Source organism: Haplochromis burtoni, unplaced genomic scaffold (genome assembly GCF_018398535.1).
Source record: "Haplochromis burtoni strain Fernald_Lab_line unplaced genomic scaffold, NCSU_Asbu1 Contig_272, whole genome shotgun sequence".
Lineage (NCBI taxonomy): Eukaryota > Metazoa > Chordata > Actinopteri > Cichliformes > Cichlidae > Haplochromis > Haplochromis burtoni.
Window position 1 is genome coordinate 412998 of NW_024582633.1, and position 23993 is coordinate 436990.

The 23993-nt window shown below is 40.5% G+C and overlaps 1 protein-coding gene across 3 annotated transcripts in view; it reads right to left on the reverse strand.

Moving 5' to 3' along the window:
- LOC102290462 (contactin-1a) overlaps positions 1–23993 on the reverse strand; it is a 64222-nt gene that overhangs the window by 5582 nt on the left and 34647 nt on the right. For all 3 annotated transcript variants that reach the window (XM_005939749.3, XM_042227623.1, XM_042227622.1), the window contains exons 2-19: positions 22962–23096; positions 19766–19804; positions 13829–13955; positions 12882–13060; positions 12497–12592; positions 11768–11974; positions 10034–10133; positions 9514–9695; positions 9201–9325; positions 8599–8716; positions 8116–8263; positions 7127–7254; positions 6266–6438; positions 5409–5532; positions 2679–2840; positions 2242–2391; positions 1569–1639; positions 147–381 (exon numbers count right to left, since the gene is read on the reverse strand). In XM_005939749.3, coding sequence (XP_005939811.1) covers positions 147–381; positions 1569–1639; positions 2242–2391; positions 2679–2840; positions 5409–5532; positions 6266–6438; positions 7127–7254; positions 8116–8263; positions 8599–8716; positions 9201–9325; positions 9514–9695; positions 10034–10133; positions 11768–11974; positions 12497–12592; positions 12882–13060; positions 13829–13955; positions 19766–19804; positions 22962–23016 — 2419 coding nt within the window. In that variant the 5' untranslated portion in view covers positions 23017–23096. The remainder of the gene's footprint in view (positions 1–146; positions 382–1568; positions 1640–2241; positions 2392–2678; positions 2841–5408; positions 5533–6265; positions 6439–7126; positions 7255–8115; positions 8264–8598; positions 8717–9200; positions 9326–9513; positions 9696–10033; positions 10134–11767; positions 11975–12496; positions 12593–12881; positions 13061–13828; positions 13956–19765; positions 19805–22961; positions 23097–23993) is intronic.

Sequence of the window (23993 nt, forward strand, 5' to 3'; positions counted from 1 at the left end):
GGCGCACTGACTAGCAGGACTGAGCAATCCCTCATTCTCTGACACTAATAAAACAGAACCAGGTTGATCTGCGATGCTGTTTTGAGATCACTTTAGCGCATTTTTCCCTGTTACAGATGAGAGGGCTGAATCTCTTAACCGCTCACCGTCTTGTGCAGAATAGATGATGGCTGTTAGGCTGTAGGGTCCTTCTCCCTGGACGTTAAACGCTTTGACTTTGACTTGAAACTCTGTCAAAGGTGGGATGTCAGAGGCTTTGTGGACGTAGCGCCTGGCCTGGGGATCGGCTACTGCCACCCGTTTCCACTCTTGCTCATCTTGGGGCTTGAAGGCCACAATGTAGCCAAAATTAGGCCCATAGTAGTACTCTGGCTTCACAGGCTGTTGACAAAATGAATAATAAATTGAGAAATGGCATTTGGCAAATGTTTTATTTAACACATGTCACTCTTGACCAGCTTTTATAGCAAAGTAAAAAATAGCCTAACTTAAAAAAAAATCAAATTTCACAAATCAGATGATATTTAAATAGAATTTAATGCAGTGACTGCACTGTGTAAGGCACCTGTTTTATATACAGCAACGACACAATTGGCTCATCCTTCTCTATCATCACACCTCATTTCCTTTGTGAACACCGTGTCTTTGTCATCGCACATGCACTGCAAGATAAACATATCATCTCGTCCTCCAGCTGCTCTGGAATTGAACGGTCATGCTGCAGCCAAGAAAAATACAATTTAGCCATAGCTAATTTATAAACGGCTGCAGCAGAGAAGCAACACACCATGAATTAGTTCAGTCGCTGAGTTGTTTTTTTGTTCACGATAGCGATCGTTTTATCATTCCCGTCTTCTCTACTGCATGATCTGTGGTACGCTCGTTGTTTTGATTAACAAAGCAATTGAAAACCTATCATTGTGCTTTATTAATTACCAGTTTAAAAATTCTGCATTACTTATCTTAAGTGTAATTGGCCTTTTTTCAAATTTGCACTACTGTCCATGTACATCTCAGAAGTTGCTGTAGTTATATATTTATATCTATATTATATATCCACGTACATCTCTGTTACTGTATTTGCACTACTGCTGCTTTTTATAGATGCCCTGGAGTGTCCTTTTATCTTTTCTCATTTCTTCTTTTATACTACAGTGAGAAAGAAACAATAAGCTCTCCTGTATGTGCTGCACATGTGGTGAATAATAAACAACACAATAAAATCTTTGGATCTTTTATTGGGCTTAATTTGAAGAAGTGACACATCTTTAAGAGCCTAAAAAAGATTCAGCTGAAGCATTTAAGACTACGAGGACCTGAATAACTGAAATCCTGAGCAGACATCTGCATTATCTGGTCTTTCTGTGCCCTTTTTCAAACTCATTTTAATAATTTGTTGGATTTCTGAAACACTGACCACATGGCTTCCCACTCACTTTTAAATGTAAATCTAAATGTCAGTGTGACTATTACAAATTGAACTAAAAACTAAACATCTTTTAGCAAGTTTTCATATATAAACATGTAACCCATCTTCCCACTTTACCCAGTGGAAAGTCCCAACCTACCGTCCATGTGATGGTCAGTTCTCTGCTAGCCCCTCCACCCCCGCCAACATCTGAGGGCGCCACCACAGGAACTACAATGAGACGGCAACAGCAAAACTCTGAGCCCACATTGCTATGAATCCACGCAAACAAAGCCAAACCACACAGGCTGTAACCTAGCCCTGCCAATGTTGCTCTAACATCCTTCCTCTTCAAATGCGGTATCAGTGACTTCTCCTGTGCCAAACGCAACACCTAAATGTCCACGTGGGAACGTTGCCATTCAGGGAGCCAGAGAGAGGGACAAGTTCTTCTGTTTGCCTTGAGTCTAGTAGCTCACTTTCAACTTGTGATTATTTTTTCAAGAGAGGTTACTGTAAGTCTGTGATTCCCATTTTATAATTGAATTTCAGTATACAGTTTCACCAAAGTGCTCATTTGTGGAGGTTTGTGTGGTGAGTTTTCTGCACTAGAAAGCGCGGCATGATGGGATTTATGCTGACTCATTTCTCCAGTGATACTTAACGTAAGTAAACAGTGCAATAATAGAATGATGATGAATAAATAACAGAACGGAAAGCTGGACTGTAGTACCACATCTCTTTTTTTCCCTTCCACTTCTTGACCTATTAAGTTGCTCCGATTCTTTATTCCTTGTTATATTTAGATGTCCAAAGTCAAAAAACAATCTTACCTGCTTCCAGCGTTTTAACAATAGGCGATGGGTTGCTTGGGTCTCCTGTTCCCAGAGTGTTAGTAGCAATGACCCTGAACTCATAGTCTGTCCAGGGAATCAAGTCCACCACTGTGGTCATCTCTGCGTTCCCCTCTACATTAACGGGAACTATAGAAAGACAAGTTCATTTTAGTGCTATTGCTCTCTACGGTTGAATATTATATGCCGGTTGTATCCTTAAAACAAACGTGCAGTTCTATTTTGGGAACCCATCCTATGTTTTAATTCACCGAAGCATAACTAAAGTATATTTAAGCCATCTGTAAGAGACATTAACCACCTTGTAGGCCTATAGTATCATTGTGTGGCATGACCACAAATATTACAACACCAGATCCAGCTCAGCATTACGGTAGCAGTGTTTATTTTACCAACAAGCACGCTCGAGCTCTTACATGTAGTGGCATTCTTCCAGACATCGTTTGAGAACTGGTCCTTGTACTGGATGATATATTTGGAGATCGGACTGTGGTTGTCTGCACCACGGCTCCACTGCAACGTTACACTTTTGTCTGTTTTTTCTATTATTCGCACCCCACCTGGAGCACCAGGAGGACCTGGGCAAAGAGAAGAATAACAAGAAGGCTTAAATTATTTTTAGAAGGGAGGCAAACATGAATGTGGCTGCAGGAATCCCTACAAATGCTCACTTTGACTTTTTCCTCAAGCGGTCAATAAGTCTCCTACATGCAAACTGGAAAGAAACTCAGTTTAGACCCTGAGCTGTTTAAAAACTTTACAAACTTTCAAGATGTCTAATGTTAGGTGCATGTGAAATACTGCACATCAAAGCCCTTACATTTCCCTTTTTTTAAGAGTTTTATTTAAAAGACATCAGCAAAGACTGATGGATTAAGGCATTAGAGCTTAGAAGCCCATTGACATACATGAACTAAAGCTTAAGCAAAAGCTCTACAATCCAGTGTTTCTCTTGGTCCTAATGCTCCTCTTGATTCTTCCTTTGGAACTTAAAAAAATGGCTTAATAGAAAACCCAGACTGTGTCAGGGTTAGACTCCCAACCCACAGCATCAGAAATCAGCCAGAATTTACTTTTTTCCAAATCATGAATGTGAGCCGAGAGAACTAAGGCGATTAGAGAGCCAAAAGCCGGACAGGCCTTAAGCTTACCCTCGCCTCCAAGAGTCAGGAGAGAAGGCTTAGTTGTTACAATCTAATGTAAGGAATAAAACACTGCACTTTAGCTTTTTACAGTTTGGAGCCCATATGGAGGAGTCCTTGAGTACAATCCAGAGTTTAACAAAGTCTGTAAATAGTTTTCCTCGTTCACAGCAACACTTCAACATTGCTCCAAGACTCCTAACATTACTCTGTTTACACGCACGCATACATTCACATGAAAACAGCTCCGCAGCCTATCTTTAATCCCTGCTAATAACAGGCTACAGGTGCAGAGCTGTGTTTTGAGCTTGGACACTCTCCTCAAGCAGATCTGCTTCCTCATCTGCCATGATAAATGGCTGTCTTTCATCTCTCCCTCGTTGCGCCCCAGGCTGCTGGCATTTGGCACTCCATTAGGAGCAGCCCCGGACCTGTGCTTTGGTTACACTCTGGGAAACGTCACAGTCAGCCGCTGTGCGTTCACCTGGCCATCTGTCAACACCTGCTCTGAAAGCAACAGCAGCAGCAGCACACCCAAGACACACCAGGGATCACTGGCAAGCAATTCACTGCTAGAATTCCTATCTAAAAAGATCCTTTGTCCTCCAGCACTGGAGCCTGTTTCAAGCGCTGAGGAAAGCACTGCAAGACAAGTTCTCAGTCATCAAGAAGAAGAAGAAGGTGAAAACAAAGTGCGATGAATCATCCACAATCTGAAATACAGTAAAGAAGACACAGAGACCTCCGAAAAAGTGACAGTGTTTGCTTTGTGTATGTTTACATCTATATGAGGTTGGAAGAGCAAGTTTAGAAATCAGCAGCTGTCCTCATTGAAATACCGTGCTGAGAGATTGAAATCACTGATTCATTATATACTCATCCCGAGGCATTACGCTTGGAATATAAACAGGTCAGAGCTGGCACTGTACTAAAAACATTGCTTTTTAGGTCAAATTTTTACTTTGTCTGTGCAACCATAGTAACAAGCACAAACTTTCCTATAAAACAATTCATCTTACTTGGGACTGGGTGGACATAGCAATTTGTTTCGGATAAATATGACCAGCAGTGTGCCACCGTGCAGCCAAGCAATGCCATCTTGAGGCAAGCCACCAGCATTTATACTTGTCCCACAGCAGAAATGCTAATGCCACTTGGTATCTGACTAAGTTAGTCTGACCTTTTCAGGGTGGAACCAGTAGATGCTTAAGTGTTCTGTCTTATGCTTGAGGACACAAGGCATTTCCTTCATCGGCTTTTTCAAACATTTTCTCCCTCACTTTTGTTAGCATGCAGTCTTGGGTTTGACAGATTATCTGGCAAAAAAAGTTCTACGGTCTGGTTGCTCGGGAGAGATTTACTTCTCTTTAAACATGCGCTGCACAAAATGCAGTACTTGTACTGTCTTTGAGCCTCGTTCTTTTAACGTATGTGCACTTTTTACCTGCATGTTAAAGGTCTAACAACAAGAGCCTGGGAACATTGAAATTTAGCAGAAGGAACCAGGGTTTTTTTCTACTTTTGCTTGAATTGTGTGGTTTTTTGTCATTTAAGCTTCTGCTTTAGTTTGACAATGTCTGCATGATCAAGGCAGCAAAATATTTGGATGCTAATTTTTCCTGTAATATTAAACATACATAAATGAGCAACAACCATTAAACATAGGAGTTTAAGACTCAAAAACATGAGCTAATCTTTTTCGACAGGGCCCTGCAGGCTTATTTTGTCAGACGTGATTGACAGTGCGTAAAAATGCACCAGCTGCCATTTGACTTTAGGTAACATGTTGTAATGTAACTTAATCCTGATTAGTGCATGGGAGTATGTGACTGTTTGCCAACGGAGGCCCACACACACTAAGACTGTGAGAATTGTGCAGAAAAATTACATAAATATCATGTGAAATAACAAAACAAATCTGTCTTTCATAGATACTATACATTGTGTGTTTGTTTAGTTAGCTGAATGCTTTGAGACATTTTACATACATGACTCTTGACTCACCCCTGACAACCAGGTGGGCAGAAGCAGTGATATTGTCCACAGGGGTCTGTGCGGTGCAGGTGTACTGTCCCGCATGTTTCAGCTGAACATTCTTGATGAGCAGCTCGCCATTCGAGCTTCCATTCTGATCAAAACAACACAAGAGACCATGCTTAAGTTTAGAAGAAGTATACACTATGCATCAGCCTGACAAACATCATAAAATATAGAAAAATGGCACATTAGTATCAGTCTAGTAACTGAAGCAATCGAGGTGAATTGGGCAGGGAGTTAAACAAAGCCTCTTTTCGCATTCACAAATGTCGAGCTCAGCACACAACGTTCTGACTGAATATGAGATTCAACTTTAAAAATACATCAAACTAGCAGTCTTGCTAATGCCACACAAACAGTATCAAATGGAACTGAACCCTGTTTTTACGAGGGGAAAATCATCCCTGCATGCAAAAATCAGGATGTCATCAATCACAGTCATAATAGTGTTTGCCTAGCAGGCGGAGTGACAAATGAGAAAAGCTAACCACTAGCTTATGGTTAGTGCCTTTAAGAGGCAGAGAGAGCGAGCGGGAGAGAGTGGGTCATGTCAACAGTAACAGATGTTAGCAGAAATTGCCATTAAACGGATATACTGTGCGCTATTCCCGCCTAGGAAGGTATGTGAAATGAATTTTAGAGTCATGTCCATTTATATCCGACTGTACTTTTCCATACCAGGTATTCCACGTATTGCATCAACCTGACCTCAGATATGCTTAGGATGTGCGTGAACTCTAGGTCAAGGGGATTTTTTTCAGTTTTCAATTGTGGCCAAACCTGGGTTATTCAAAAACAATAAATGGAACAACATGATGTCTCACTGTGGTGCGTTCGTAATGTTGGCTGTCTATGTGCAGGTCAATGACTCGGCCATCTAGGGACCAGATGAAGGTGATATCTAGAGACTGATCGTGTGATGCTGCGCACTGCATCGAGGTATTCTCTCCCACTTTAACGTCAGTATTAGATGGTGCCAAGGTGATCTTCGTAGAGTCTGTGAGGAAAAACAGGAAGATAAACAGGTCTCAGGGATTACAAAAAAGAGTCAGTTATTTAACTCATGGGTAATTTGATTAAATGAAAATCAAAGAAAGAGCAGATTCCTTATATAAAAAAATAGACTTAAACAGTTCAAAGATGATCAACTGTAGAGTATTTGATTGGGGTGTAAAAAAAAAGGCGAGAACTCTGAAATATCAAAAATAGCCAGAAGAGGGCAGAAAAGAGCTGCACATCCATACCAACTGAGCTAAGTGTAAAAACACAGAATAAAAAGCTTGACAGCTCTGACTGCATATCTAAAGAAAACAAACAACAAGGAAAACAAAGCTCATATCAGTCTCTGGGGATTTTTTTTTCTTAATTCTATCAGACAATCCCAGTTTATTCTTCTTCTTTTTCACTGAAACGTGTGGGGGCTAAGCTGAATCTAAAGCAGCAACCTCGTGTCATTGCCCTTGGGTAACGACTGAATGTCCCACGAAAGCTTGCTATCAGCCTGCAAAGAGGGCCATAACTCAACGATAGCAGAGATTTGGAGGTCGCTACTGCTTGGTGGGACTGAGAGTGGCAGGAATGATTGCCAGCTAAGGTTGACATCAGTCAAAGCAAGTCACAGCTGTCCTGGAAACATCAGGGATACAAAGAGAAGCATTAAACATTGTTCTTCAGCTGGAACTTGCCCATAACCAACAGGTCGCCGGTGCTATTGGCCTTGCCCCGGTCATTCTCTGCAAAGCAGGTGTATCTGCCTTCATCTGCTCGTGTCACATTGAGGATCTCCAGGCTTCCATCCTCCCAGATGAACACCCTGTGGAGAAACCAGAAGTAATAGTTCACACACTCAGGAGAAAGCCTTATGCAGTGTAAAATTATTAGCACAATATGAAGGTCAGTAGCCCAGTGTGTAGTCCAGGGATATGTGGACTATTAAAAAAATATGAAAGCACTCAGAATATGTGTCAGTTCCTTAATGGATATTGAGTTTGCCAAGGGAAAAAGAAAGGAGGAGAACTTTTGGAAGCTTGTACTAACAGCAAGGCAGCAGTGTTTGATTCATTTTTTTTCCATATAAGTGCATGAGAGACAGCCTGCCAGCTGCCACATTGCCACTCTGCCCCCACCCAGAGTATTAGGATGCATATGTTCCACAATAACTTCCCTGCTGCTCCTCCTTCAAGTGAGTCCCACTCTGAGGTATTTAGGGTGGGAGAAAAGTTGTTGGGGGTCTCAGAGCTTACAGATTAGGCTTGTTTTGCCAGTGAGGAGCACAACACAGGGTTTTACACACCAGGCCGGCCACACTAATCTTGAGAATGAGCTTAATGTTAGCCACTGGTGATGGCAAAGCTGACAAACAACAAGACTAAAGAATTTTTCTGTGGACAGTATTTAGTCGGTTTAGAAGATCTAGAGATTATTTAGATCCCCAAAATCAAGCCAGTGTACATTATTCACAACTAAGTCAGCACCAAATGACATTTTATTCCCAAATACTTCCCCATGATTAAATGTAACCCGGATGTGTCAGGCAGTCACTGAAAACAGTTTATGGTTGATGAATATTGGAATTAAAACAACAAAGGAACTCTCTGGTAAACCAGCCTTTGAGAATGAATACAAATGTATAAAATATTCACAGATTCGAGGCAAACAGAAAGAGACTGTTCACCTGGTAGAGTTGGAAAGCAGCTCAGTGTCTTTGCTCCAGGAGAAGGCGGGCTTTGGGGCCGCTCTGGGTCGACACTCAATCACCACCCGGCCATTTTTGGCTGCCAGCACTCTTTTCACTGGGTTGTGTTCAAATGTGGGAGCACAGTCTGAGGAGTGACAGTGTCGGTTATTCATCTCAAACATGGTAGAGCACAGATTAAACACGGGAACGCACGCTCTCATGACACTACCCTAAAACATTCAGTGGAGTGAGTTAACATATTGTACAGACGTTTTCAGTATTTGTTTTTCAGATATGTACAGTAAATGCTGATTTAAAAAAAATAAAAATATATATATATATATATATTTGGTTTTTTGTATAGTATATATATATATATATATATTCTGGCTAAGCACAGTCACCATGTCATAATAAGCATCTATTAGTTAGCGTGAAACGTGACACAGCCGTGGGTGTTGTGATAGTTGTTTGACTCACCAAAGACACGCAACTCTGCGTTGGCATAAATGACTCCGTGACGATTTTCTGCTATGCACTGGTACATCCCTGAATCATCAAATGTCAAGCTGCTGAATCTCATCTCTTTCCTGTCAACCTGTGGAGTGCAAAGTAAAACAAAATAAAGCATCTTTTCCCATAATGTTTGAGTTCTGTTACAAAGCAAATGGCCATAATTAAAGTGATGATGGCTGACATGATGGCTACTGCAGTTCATCTGCCTGGCAGAGGATTTCATTAATGCATAATGATACATCCAGCAACCTCCCCCACGTTTCTGTCACTGGCTGCTCTCTAGAGCATTTTCGAGCCTGATGACAGTTGCTTCTATGGAGCATTACACAACACATGCTGGCACCTGCTCAAAAACAAAAGGTGCTTTTTATTGAACTCTCCTGACACCATGTCTACCCACAGTGCCAGCTTCCTGTCTCTGCTGTGCTCCTGTAACAACCCTTGGCTGCATACCGAACAGAGACGAGATCTAGACAGCCACCGAGAGGGCTCTGAGCATTTTAGAGTCATAGCTCATTTGCATTCACAGTTACAAGACAATAACAATCTATGAGTCTGAATAATACCGGTTCTCCGTTTTTCAGCCAGCGGATGTGTGGATTAGGCTTGCCACTGGCTTTGCAGGACATGGTGTAGTCGCTCCTGAGGTCTATTTCAGTGCTACGGATGTGCTCCACCCACTCTGGAAAAGCTGCAAGTGAGAACATTTAGATAAGGGGTTTGAGAAAAATCTTAAAATTTACCCTGTCTGGTGATAGTGCTAATAATAGCAGTGCTGACGAGTTTATCCCATAAAGCACACCTAGGAGAGATTTAATACAACTGATAAAGACTTTGGAAAACTACAGTATAAGTTAAGACAAGAAAATTTCAAATTACCTTCCACAGACACGCGAGCGGTGTGGTAGTCCTTTCCTTTCGAGTTTATCGCCTCACACTTATAGGTGCCACCATCTTCAAATTGCACGTTGTACAGATGCAGTTGAGTCCCCGTCATACGCACCTCGTGGTTTGACGGCAGATGTCCGTCTATCTTCTTCCAGCGGATCTCAGGGACAGGACTGAAAAGGGCACACAGGGGAAAATAATGCACGAGCAGGCATAAGTTGTAACGCTTGTTGCATGCTCCACTATACTTATCATTCTGAAACATGGGTTGTAAATCATGTGACTTCATGAGCATTTGTCAGCAGCTGTAGAACTTTGAGAGCTCACAGAATGATATGTTTGGATCTGATTTCATTGTAAACGGAGCAGAACAGCCTCTGAAACTGAGTTCATATTCACTTAAACTTTCCTCTAAGAGTCGTTTTTATTGCGGATTACCTCTACATAGCTGGCTAGTGTGAAATTCTACAATCTAGCATTTTTTTGTTTACCCATATTCTCTCTTACTTACTTCCCCAAAGCAAAGCACTCCAGGGTGACATTCTGCCCCACCAAAGCAGTGGTGTCAGGGAACTTGACTCTTAGGTCAGCCGGGTATTTCCTGATAGGACCTGAGTGGAAGAGCAACAAGTTATGATGTGTTCTGATTCTTAACCCAGTTTATAGATGCTAACAAAACAAATACTTTAAAATAATTTTGTGTTTGTTCTCAAGGTTTTCTTTGAAAATCTCACACCAGATTCACCATAATGCGTATATATGGAACTCTTATATCCCATACTGTGTGTGTGATTAGGTTATTTGTTTCCGTGAATGTAATTTTGTCATTTTTTTTAATCTTACAAAGAAGTATTAATCTGTACCTACTCGGTATCCTTACTTGTAATTTGCAGTTTAAAAACTCTGGTCCAGGACTAGATCCAGGGCCCTGGATTTCTGAATGTCTCATCCACTCTGCTGTTTCTTTATCAACTGAGTTACTTTAAGTTTAACCACTGTTCTATAGCAATCAGTAATCAGGTGGTTAAAACACAAGATATAAGCAACAACAATGCCGTTGCTGATGAACACACATGGGACACAGTGAAATCATATACTCAGAGCATTAAAGTGAAAGAAATGCCTATAGAATGTAATAAAAGCTTTATTTAGAGCCCTAAGCATGACTCATGTTTACATGCTTAAACACATTAACAGAATGTATAAAATTCTGTATACACATTTATAAAACCTGGACAAATACACACACACACACACACACACACACACACACACACACACACACACACATAAAAATTAGATAGAGGTACATAATGTAACATCATACCCAGAGGACACGGCATAATACATGTATGCCTGAGAGAGCCCAAACAACTGCTCAGCTCTGTCCCCGGCCCCTTTGATGGAACAAATCCTTCTAGCTTGTGTTCTACTATTCAACACATGCTTGCCACAAGTAAAACTAGCTCAGAGTTTGACAGCGATGAAAGTAAACGTCTAATGGATTCTTGGAAACCCCTTAAGGAAAAATGTTAACATTGCTTAGTTTGGTTTTTGAACCCATTACTTCAAGCTGTTCAGAAACATACGGCCTAAATAAATAAGAGCAAATACATCTCTTTAGTTTCTGTCCTTCGTTTTGGCACAGTTTATGTTTCCTCTTGTCCTCTGTAGCCAGCTGGCTCTGTCTCAAAACAAGCATCATGTGTCTGTCTACTACTGAGTTCATTTAGTTCTGTAAATTTAATTTAAAAAGTCAATACCAGGGACATGACCTTAATGCATTTAGAGCAAGCAACGCTGTCATTAAACACAGTGCTACAGTAGGGACAGGAGGAAAGAATTGCAGCCGATGCAGCATTTTAGTCACTTCCTGTCTTCAAGCATCTCTTAACACTTGAGGTCCTGCCCTATAATCACACCTCACTGGCAAAAGAATGTGAGAATTAATACAGGAAACCACATCTGAGGAAGTGTGGCATTTATAGTAGACACATATTTAATCCCTGTTGAATCCCTCCGTTTTACTGACATAATTGCTGTGCATTGCAAGCATAAATTGGTATTAAACACAGTATTTTACGCTTGAATTCTTGGAACCTTTTTTATAATTTTGTATTCCATTTTCTATTTGTGCTTTCTGTTAAGCTGCAGAACCCAAAAGTCTGTTACTACTACTTTAGCAACAATCAGAGTCAAAAGCAACAACAAATAGACAACAAGAAGTAGAAACCGGGGTACTAACGTTCAGTCTGAGGCTCGAGGGGGATGTAGTTGGAGAAGACACTCTTGGAAATAGACGGGCTTGAGGCGATGCAGGAGTAATTTCCTCTGTCCGAGGAGTCCACCTTAGAGATATAGAGGTTGCCTGTTATCTGGGAGACAAAACGTCGCTTGTCCGGTATGATGAAGGTCGGGAATTCATTGAGGATCCAGCGGAATGACAGCTCGGCTGAACAGAAAGAGGAACAGCAAAAGGCACCTGTCAGTCAAGAGTCTGGGCTTACCCACTGCTTTTGAAACAGTGAAGGAGGCTGGATGTGAAGCAAGGGCACTCTGAATGATCTGGTAAGCTTGTGAAGACAACAATCTCTTTATCTTAATAGCTAAGAAGCTAACCATGTCCTTAACAACAGTGTACAAAATATCTGATTAATTCATTTCAGTTCACCAAGTTCATGAAAACAGCAGTGAGGATATGTGCATGAATGGTCACAATTATTTAACATGACAGAGTCGCTGTGTCAAGGACCAGAGTAAAACTTAAAGCAATGCAAGCAAGTCCATACGACTTGTCTTGGTCCCAGAGTTTTGTGGGTTCAGATTTCTTTCGGGTTTTTGTGAAGGGATTATGTTCTAGTCTATATTGTTTACGGTCTTCTGTAATTAACTAGATGTTAATGCTGCAAAATATTAGGGCTCATTCTTTTTAGGAACATCCAGCAACAGCAGGCTAAGGCTTCACATGTTGTACCTGGATAATGCGGTGGGGGAGCGCAGAGCAACACGGCCCCCTGTCCCTCTTTGACATACACTGACGACCTCTCCTCCGATGAGAAAAGATCGAGATCTGAGAAGGGGAGAGAAAATAATCACATCCCGTCATCACATGTTTTAAAGATCTCTGCAAAACGACACTTACGGTGTAAGTTTTGTATAAAGATCAACGATTCTTTTGGAAATGAGTTGTGATCTCTGAGCGCATTAGCATTTCACAAATTATATTTGTCATACTGAATTTGATTTGTCCCAGTTGTCCTTGTCATTTCAGTTTGCATAATATTCATGAAAGTACAGCAAAGCAGCGCTGTTAAAAATAGGAGATGCTTTACACATCAGACTGTAAATGGAAAGCTTACATCCAAACTGGACAGAGGCCTCTCTGCTTACGACCGTGCCATATGTGTTGGTAGCCAAACAGGAGTATTGACCCACATGTTCAGTCTTATCAGGCTTGCTGATGACCAAGTTTCCTCCTACTAAACTGTAGTGACTACCCCCTGCATCCAAGTCAATTTCCATGCCGTCCAGCTTCCACCTGCAACACAAACGATCAGGGTTAGCACAGCCGCCCTGTTTGAAAGGAGTCAGAGTCGCGTTCTTTTTCTTGTTTTTTCTAGTTGATTTTACATCGAGTAACACGAGCAGATAACTTATCTGAAGCACTGACATACATTACAAAGTCTGACAAGTGACTGCACTAAAGCTGATCTTTTACCGTAAGTTTACCAGATTTCATAAACTGAGGGCTTCTCTATTAAAAAATGACAAATTTTAATGCTTTGAAAGGCAGAACAGAGTGTACTATAAATGAACCCTCTTAAACACTCAATGCCAGCTGCGGTCAAAGCTAATTCCTTCCCCTCTGACATCTAATTCCGGGCTCCTTGACAGTGAAACCGATTTAAGGGATGCAGAGCAATCTAATTTACATGTATTTGCGACTAAATTGAAACAGATGATCTAAAACACTTTAAATTTTGAGTCCAAAAAAATTAAATGAAAAAAAAAAAAAAGAGTTATTTTTGCTAAATCTGCTTCAGAATTTTATTTGTTATTAGGATTTTCCTCTGTGTCTCCTTCTTGGAGTTTACCTGATTATAACCACAAAGAGAAAATATAAATATGTGCTGCAAATAAAATAAATAGTGCCACACACAACACACTTGGAGTTCCATCACCATTAAGGTAACATCTTTGTGAGCACGCAGTTTGACAGCAGGTCCGAAAACAGTCTGAGGGATTGTGAGAGGTGAGAGGCACATAACATGCACAGCGTGTAGTGTATATGCGGAGCATATGTTACTTGTATGTGGCAGGTGGATTGGCTCTAGCCCGGCAGTTCATGGTAATTTTGGCCTCGGGTGACTCCTCAGGGTAGATGGTATCCACCGGCTGCTCCTCAAACACTGGTCCGTAACCTGTGACTTCATCTGCAGGCAACAAACAAACAAGACCAAGGGTTAATAACTAAGAGCAGTCTTACAGAGAAGTGAAATCAAGTTTCAAGAGCATCACATTTGTCAGCTGTGGGGCAGTTTAATCAAAAACAAGAGAACTGGGTTCAGAAATAACACAAGAAAACATACAAATAAACAACAACAACAAAAACAACATGCTGACTAGATTGTGAGATTGCCTCTGTGAGGACCTGCCATTTAATATGTCAGCCTGATTTGCGTTTTTCACAGACATGCACACCTCTAGCTTAGACGCCGGGTTTAGATAAATCCCAGTTGTAGCTGTAACTAATCTAATTCTTGAGTCCGCACAAACTCTCTTTCAGGCGTCGACACAGGGTAATAAGCCTCTGCTTTATTCCAAACCACAAACTCACACTAATTACGGCAGAGATGTGCTCAGTCAGGTGCCAAACCAGAGTGACGTATTTATCAGTTGCCAGTGGATATGTTATTGTTCCACACTAATACAAATCCTCCAAGTGGAAATGCCAACTTTACTTAGCATAATCCAAACCTGCTTCATACCGCATGCGTCATCCTCGGCGCTGCGGAGAAGCGCAGCACAGGAAATTTCAGATTCAGCGCTCTCCTCGATGAAAACGCGTTTCTTGGTTCAAGCTTCCTTTTAAAGCATCGTCAGGCACACGTAATTAGCCCCAATTACTCATTAAAACAGACAGACATCACGAGCAAAGGCATGAATAAGACATAAACACAATGCCAGGCTATGAATAAGCAATGAGGCGAAATGTTCCCAAATGCTGATTATTCTCTCAGATCAAGAGCGTGTGTAGGTGACTGCGGCAATACAAATGTGCGGGCGCGCACATGTGTGTTATTCCCTCGCGTCTCTGAGTTCTAAGAGAGCACAGCTGACACCTCAATGGGGAGAGGCCGGCTCTTTCAGACGGCGATATCCTGCGCCTCTTCGATCCAGGGCAGTACTTACAGATTCGCTCACTCTGAAAATGTCACATCGACAGACTCTGCGACCTTTAGAAACCCAAACAAAGGACCATTATATTTATAGGATCCTTCTATCCGTAATTTACATCACAAAAGCAGTCGGGTATATTTGTGTAGCGTGACAACAAAATAGAACGAGAGCTGTACACATTCCAGCAGTCAAATATGTGATTGCTGGCTATTTTCAAGGAATATCCAAAACGGATCATGCAGTTTAACCAGTAAATTAGATGCATATTCTTCTGCCTCGACTGTCACGAACAGAAAAAAAGCAGGAAGGCAGAATTATAACCACATTTGCAAGTTAGCTATACCCTCCGCAGCCAACCAGAAGGCAACAATTAAGACATTAGGAGACAGGATCATCTCCCACTCACACTATAGCAGCCAACCATGTGCAAGTACTTGACATTGATGTAAATCCCAAGGACTCTGAATTACCACTGAGAGAGAAATTACACATATAATAAATGGGCCATTGTGGGGCTGATGGAAGGCAAATTAAGTGAGGATCTATGTTCTGGGAACAAGAGAGGTGAAAAAAGAAATGAAAGAAACAGAAAACATGAAAGAAACATAAGATTCAGTAGAGTAAAGGGAATCTACTGACCCTTTTCTACTGCTAGGCTTAGGCTGTGCTGCGTCGGTGTCATGAAAAAATACTGCAAATGCGAGACTGTGGAGGTTGGAAGGGAGTCACTGAGGCTGCACTGCAGTGCTGAAATAGCAGCTGAAGTGTAACTCAGACATGAGCACTGGTGCCGTTCCTATGCTTTTCCTGTAATGGGGGACGTGGCAGATGGTGGAAGGGGGCTGTTAAACAGGCCGCACAAGACCCACAGCCTGGAGACACACACGGGCCTCTTACATTCTCCCTGCCTCGTTTCATTTTCTCTGTCTCAAGCTCTCCCTGGATTGCCTCTGTCCCTCCACCACCTTTCCAATCTAAATCCTGCTGTCACGGTTTGCTCCCCTTTTCTTTGATTTACTTCCACAACTACTTGGGTCTCTGAGCTTTCTGGTTGTTAAGGTTGCTTTATTCAGTACATGTTCTGTTTTGGTTTTTTTCTTAGTGACATGTCTTGACAGTTTTATATAACCCAAATATGCACCATTTGCACAAAATCTAAGGATTTCTAGAGGATGAAGCACACTGACACCATTATCACAGGTGGGATTTGTGGCTCTGAATCAAATACGGGATGTACTGCTATTAAAATGTGTCTTGCCAATTATAATGCATCATAATAACTTTAATAATCAATTCATTTTTTCTAAAGTGCTGTATGTTCATCTTAATACTTTTGTGTTCACTGTTGTGCAAAAAAAAGGTCTTTTCTCAGCTCCCCACCTAAACTCTTTGCGCCCTCATTTCAAAGGAGTCTAATATGCGAAGTTCAAAACAAAACACAATACGATACTGTCACTAGTCACTCCATTTCATTCTTCTCTTTCCTAATCTGTATCTCTCACAGGTTCTCTTCTTTCCCTGCATAAAACCCTTTCTGTTCTCGTTTTGGCACTACTTCGCCTTGGATGTACTGAGCCTTCCCGTTTAGCTGGCAAGTAATTATTTACCCAGTTGTCAACTGAGTGCTCCCACCTCCTACTTACACACAAAAACACACAAAGAAAGAAAGAAACATGGACAATAAGTCTCAAGAAAAGGCCACATCTGTTCAAAAGGAGAAGAAGCACACACACAGTCAGGAACGCTCTGTCTCCTGAGCCTGCTGGAAGTGATCTTCCACTGGACCTGCTTCATTATCAGACACAGACAGTCTGATTCAGCCGAACAGCAGGTAAGCTTAGACTCTCATTTGAATTTGAAAAACCAAAGCTTGTTATTTCAGGAGGCTGTTATCTTTCATAGCAATGGTTTCTAATGAGACATCAATTATTCATTATGGTTTTAGGTATAATCTCAGTTGAATCACAATTACTTGCTGGCTAGAAATATTATAAAACATATATTCAAAATCTGTTTGTTTTTTCACTTTTAAGTGCCTTTATTTTATTTGCAGCCATTTCTCACATTGCCATTCTGCAAAAAACAATGTTCTGAAGCAGTTTTCCTGTCGTATCCCAGTAATCACATAATTAGTCCAAATCCCCGAAGATGGTAATTCTCTAATGAATTTAACTTTGATCACAACCGTGCTTTACAGCAACATCTGTAGTATGGCTTGTTTGCATGACCAAGTGAGTGTCCAAGTGGGACAGATAACATATTGTATCCTTCTGGCACTAAAAGCACAATGCAATAAAATAATTGCCCACAAACCCCCGAGCCACATCATGAGCGAGGGTGGTAAACCAAACTCTCCCTGGAGTGAAAAACCTACTTTTTAAAATCGTATGTTTTTAAAAAAAAACTTGCCTCACTGCAGGCCAAAGTACTCACAGAGGTTTGGCCCAGGGTACGGCCAGGGTCAGTCATGCAGGGTATGTTTAATTTGTTACCAGCTGTGCTGTTACAACTGCACTCGAAAGAATATATTGTTTGATAGAGCAGAACTATCGAAGATAATATACATCTTTGAACTTGAGTCCAAAGATTTTCACTTTTATACGCATTGATGTGTAATGCTCGATGACTGGAACCTCCGTATTAGTCTGCAGCTGTAAAAGTTTGCTCTGTATGTGTGTGTCCAGCTGAGAAGTGATTTAAAAAGGCAGCATTAAGATTTTAACACTTTTACAGCCATCGTTCAGCCCGACAAGGGGTGAGCACTTGGTACTAAAGAGGCAGGCATTAGGTGAGCTCTACTTTAGCTTTAACAGCAGGATGATGGGGATAAACACTGCTACGAGCTGAATAATAAGCAGTTCAGTTATATGAAAAAAAAACCTGCTTCTGCAGCGTGTCCCAGCTGGAAGGCTGTCTACACGATGTTCTGACCTTTAAGAAACTTGCTATCGACACCGATGACTACACCTTCATCCTTATCCAGGTTTGACAAAGAGTTCAAAATCACCAAGCCTAAGCAGCAGTTTCTCACATTTCTTTCAGTGCCGAGTGACCTTAAAAACAACTGATGTGGGCATCAAAAAACAGCCAGCAGAGCCCAAACTACATCATGTTCTGTTATTTCTGTAAACATGAAGAAATAATGTCAGCTTGTTCAGGAGGTGATACTCCACAAGGACACATAAGAAAAAAAAGGTCAATACTTCAAGAAAAGGGGAAAGACAATCAATGGCAAAGCATCAAGAACAAGAACAAAAAGTGACCAACAGAAAAACAAGATGCTCACTGGAGCCATCAACAATTCAACCTGCGAACAGCATCACATGTTTCTAAGCAACAAATCAGCAAGCCTTCCTTCTACCAATTAATCCCTTGCCGACAGCCTGCTTCACCTTTATTTTTCTCCTAGAGACAAGCACACTGGGCGAATAGTAAGTCAAAAAACAGAAATTACAGCCTCTCCTACCTTAGAGACCAAATAATCAAAACTATCAGTAAGTATAAAGTATAATGGTTCGTAAACTAGCTATATAAATATGTAGGCTGTCTCAATCAATTATGTAAATGTAAATATGACTTTTTTTTTACATTTACAGTGTGTGTGTGTGTGTGTGTATGTGTGCGTCTACATATATGAAGACGAAATGCACATTATTTCCCTTCTTTGTCTCATCTATCACCCCCAAATAGCACCACGGTGAAGCCTGACAGCTCAAATACAGTTCCTAGCTCTAAATACCAGCCTAGGTTCATATGCATAACATCTTGGATCCAAACCATCTCTATTAGAATTAATGTACATCTGAAAGAAGAAGAAATGCAGAAATAGAAACAGTGGAAAAAACATTATGTCTGGGTTTTTTCATTAACCCTATCCCACTGTGGACGAGAAAGGGAGCCATCTGTCACTGCTTGAATGGGAATCCTGAAAGCGAAATTCTCTGGTAGTTTGACCACTTCAGTTGGCAGGGGTTGGACAAAAAACAGTGAAAGCCCATTTGTAGCACACTTACTTCTTCTCTTGGCTTTTAAGAGTATCTGCAATAATGAGTTGATCAACGTAACACAAAAGCTTGAGAACTGTTTACTGTAATTAAGGAGAACAATGAAAAGAAGTTGTATTTATATTATAAATAAAGCTATGCTTTATAATAGTTACACTGTATTGTTTTTATGCTGAACCCTTAAAGGCAGTTGTATTTTATGTGAAAAGTGTCTGCTCACCAGAAGAATTTTTAAAATAACGTGTCCTCGTGAACTATGTCAGCTGCATCTGCAGCTGTGTAAAATTTGGTGAAGCAGAGGTCGGCATCCTGACGTCTTGCAGGAATAAACACATTAAAGAACCAAAGTGTTTTTATTTCTGTAGGAAGGAACAGCAAATAGAAAACTTGGCAAATGCCAGTAAAGAGTTAGAGCTATTTTCTTTTAATGCAAAAAGAAATCAAAACCCTTCTCAAAAAGTCTAGTAACATAGCCTTGACTAAAAACAGAGGCTGTCAAGAAGGCCACAACTCCATTGACCTGCCAGAGCAGACAGTCTCTGGTTTAGAAAATATAAATCAGATGGAAACGAGCCTTTGAATTTTGGTACATTCCTGCTTTTGATAACCCGTCTCCATTTACTAGAATGCTCAAAAAGATTCAAAGGCACATTGGCAAAAGAAATATGTTTATGGCCAAGTGTCAAAAGATATTCAGAAAACATAACACATGACACATAAGCTTGTGGCCTTTTCTGTGACCTCAAAACTTGATCTCTGACATTTATGAATGTTTTTGTTAAAGGGAATCCCAGCACAATATAGGCTGGTAATTATATTTGACATATAATTACACTTACCTCCATAAAAGTCAGGTACCTCCCCAATGACAGACGCACCTGGAACATTTAACAAAGAATGTCAAGTCAAGCCAGCGTACAATCTCGGCTCTGTAAATATGAAATACAAAGTACAACCGAATGGAAGAAAGCAGTCCTACCAACCAGATACTAAAACATTTATCGTAAGTGTTCAACACAGTTCTGTATTTAGACTTCATTTATACTTTTTGTGTCAGTGTAAGTCTTATTATGGGCCAACTGAACCAGAGAATCACAGACACGCACACACTCACTGCCTTTACTTCTGCTGTAGGCTAGTGTGTACTTGACTTTTGCCCAACTGTCATGGCAGTAATGTCACATTAATCTTTGTTGGGGCTAAACTAAAATGTCAAGCCAATGTTCTCTACCCACAATAAAGACCAGAGACTTCTGGTTGGCTGTTGTCTGCTTAGATGAAGCAGCCATACTATACCTGGATTTGAACTTTAGTTAATCATGTACGATGCATGCAGCTGGTACAAAATACAGCTAATGGCGTCAAAACAAAAACAAAAAGACAAGATAATACCCCTGTTTTAGACTCTCATCACTGGCTTTATAAATGACTTCAAGATTTTACTGATCACACTGAAATGCTTCAGGGTTTACAGTAATTCTCTGCTACATTGCTGCTCTCCTATGAGCCAGGGTATATGATGAATATAAAAATCCAAAGAATTTTAATGTATGTTATCTATATAGGGCTGTGCGATATGACCAAAATCTCATATCCCGATATAAGACATCTATCGTCCGATAACTATATAAATCACAAAACTTTAACATTTTCTGTAAATTCTGTGAATCTCGGGCAGCTCGACTTGCTCAACTTCGACTTGTTTCCAGCTGGGCGTTGTGTACCTGGAGTCGAGTGTTTTAACTGATGCATGAAACGATATATTTTTAGACATAAGTTGTAAAGGCCGCTGTTTTCTTTGTGAGTATTTATTACACGACGTGCTGTGGGGAAAAGCCTGTTCTAACGTTTGAGTCTAAGGTTTATTTTTTTAGCACCTGATGGCTATTTTTTGCTTCTCATCCGTAGATACTCTGCATACTCTTTCACGTGATTCAGTTTATTTTGAAAAGTCTCAACAGGATCTTGCGCTTTATTGTGAAAGGTTTGTGGAAAATAAACAAGCAGACCCGCAGTGGTTTTACCGTCTTTGTTGCTAACGACAACGCATAAAAACAGGCGCTTGTCCGTCCGTAGTGTGGTTATATTAAATATAAGAGAAAGAGAGAACTTTAGGAAATTAATATAGCCACTACAGTGACCATCAAAATGATGAAAAAAATATTGCCGTAAACGTTTATTTTGCGACACCACGGAACAAACGATAGCGTAAAATTAAACGATAGACATTTTTATATCTTCATCCGATATATATCGTTATATCGAACAGCCCTATATCCATATGTGAAGTTGTTTTTTTTTTAAAGCAAATAGACGTCAATAATAGGGGTGCAACAATACTTGTATCAATATTGAACCGTTCGATACACTGCTTTTGGTTCAGTACGCATATGTATCGAACAATACAAATTTTTTTATTTATTTTATCAACTTTTCTTCTGACGATTCTGTCTGTGTTAAGCGTTCAGTGGTTCTGCGTTTGACTACTCCGCCTAGGCTGCACTGTTGAGTGCAGATCCACTGAGCACAGCGCAAGCTAGCAAGACAGAAGCTAAGCTTGTTGCAACATGGCAACTGCCTCAACACTACCCGAAATTGAACCTCCCCCACCCTCATTCAGATCTGGCGTTTGGAACTATCTTGGTTTTCAAGTGAAGCATGACCCTGAAGGTAAGCGCGTCATGGACAAAAGTAAAACAGTATGTCGGATGTGCCACGCAATGCTCAATTACATGGGTGGGAACTACTGCGTTAGCGCACTTAGCTTGTTAACGTGTTGATGCTGTCCAGCCCCAAGCGCGGGGCTTGTTGTTGCAGCAACATTAAATTTAAAAACTGTACTTTTGAGTTAAAATATATATTTATAATTTTAATAAATGACAAATTGGCATGTTCATGCCAAATTAAAAAGGCATGAACATTTTTTTGTATCGAAAAAATATCGAACCGTGACACCAAAGTATCGAACCGAACCGAACCATGAATTTTGTGTATCGTTGCACCCCCAGTTTTAATAAGCGCTGCATGTGTGATAATGTTGGTGCAACATTCCATTCAGATTGACTCACATGTTAAGGAGGAGATAGGACACATGCACATACGCTACGATCATCATAGTAAAATGATTTTGAGAAAGATGTGTAGAGCCCAGAGAGTCACAGTCCACATGCTCTGATTCTTTAGCTCATGTGAAATCAAATTTCAAACAAGCGAGAACTGCCTGTGGTATAGGGACACAGAGACAAAGAGAAGGTTGTTTCCTTTTTAGACAGGTCATTTTCAGGCCTGCTGTTTTCTGTCTACTTTGCTTTCTTTCCAACACAGCAGATTGCACAGCCACATGCTGCCCTCAGAGGCACACGACTGCCAGCTTTGGCCTATCAGATATAGCCTACGTATCTTTTTTTATCATCTTGTTGCCATTCTTTGAATTTATGCTACGCTGTAACTACTTAAACCTGTTAAGATTTCTCTGCTGCATTACAACAAAATCCATCTTAACTGGATTGATTAAAATTACATTTTTATAAAAAAAATTTCTTGAAGCACACATGACTGCCAGCATCGTTAGTTTTCATAATGTCCTTTGGAGCTGGCATTTAGCAGCTCGTTCACACTTTGTCATTCTTGCTCTTCATTCATGGACACACTGACAATCCAGTTTTGACAAGTGTGCTACTATTCGTGCTGCCAGCCACCTGTATGATTTTTATCCTTTACGCTTTGTAGCTGGAACCGCTTGTCAAAGTGTGCATGAGACACTATTTACTGACAAACTGCTACTGCCAAAAGAATCCCCGACAACCAGGTTTTTACGCAGCAGTACTTGAAAGCTGAAGGGCATGTGAGTAAATGCAAAGCTAAATGGCAAAGTCCTTTTGAATGTTGCATTACTGTTTGAAAAGAAACTTGTCAGGGAGCAACTGCTCAGCTAAATGCAGCATATCACCAGTGTCAAGTATGATTTCTGTCATTCAAATTAACCTCAGATGTTGTTTGTCTAACTATTTTCTTTGAGTTTAATGTGCTTCATACCCGAACAGCTGCATGAAAGGACCAGGAGATGGAGCAGCAGGGTGAGGTGCAACATGATGTTGAATTGAGGACCACCTGGTGGGGTTAGAGCCAGAAGCTCAGTTGATGGAACATTAGCAGGACTGCTTGTTTTTCCTAAACGAGATAAAGAACAAAAGGAAAAAAAGCAGAAAATTTGACAGTTAGAAACATCAATTTTGTAGCCAGTACAAAGTTCACAGATAGATTATAAAAACAACCCCTGGCTTAATTACTATGGCAAAATAATGACTAATAAAACGTAATCTGCTAAAGACGGTCAAGATAATGAGACAGGAAAACAAATATAACTAAGAACAAGGCCAAGAAGAGAGTCAGCTATGTAAATAAGGAACTAACTGAGAGGATGACAAATGAACACAGAAGTAACCATACAGTATAAAAAAATCAGTGGGAAAACTATCACAAATCACAGAGTATCTACAACTCAAACACAATAAGAGCTAAAAGTCTCAAAATGCAAGAGACAAAAGTTTAAAACCATAAATGAATAAACAAAAATAAACTAAGAAAATAGATCCATATGAGAAAACACCTGAAGATCTGAATAAAAAACACTAAAACATGACATAGGAGGTGATAGGGGAGGATAAATGACACAGAACGAAAGGGGAAAAAGAATAACTAGGCATAAAAAATAAGAACATTTCTGTTTGGTCAATAATTTCTTTGTGATAACAAAGCTTCTTGGCAATCAATGTTGTACAGTTGGAAAGCCTTTTCATTTCAACAGGCACTGGAAAGAAATGTAAAAGTGTTTAAAGACAAGAAACAGGAGATTATTAAAAACAGACAACTCCACTACAAGCTCTACAACATTGAAGAAATGCACAAAGAGCTGCAATTCAAGATTCAAGACACGGAGCAAATAATGAAGGCTTGCAAATAATACTTGACGAAGCACTGCACAGCGCACAGAAATGCAGAGCAAGCTCCAAGACGTGGATAAAAAGCATCAAGCGCTGCAAGTAATGTTTGATGACACGCTGGCAA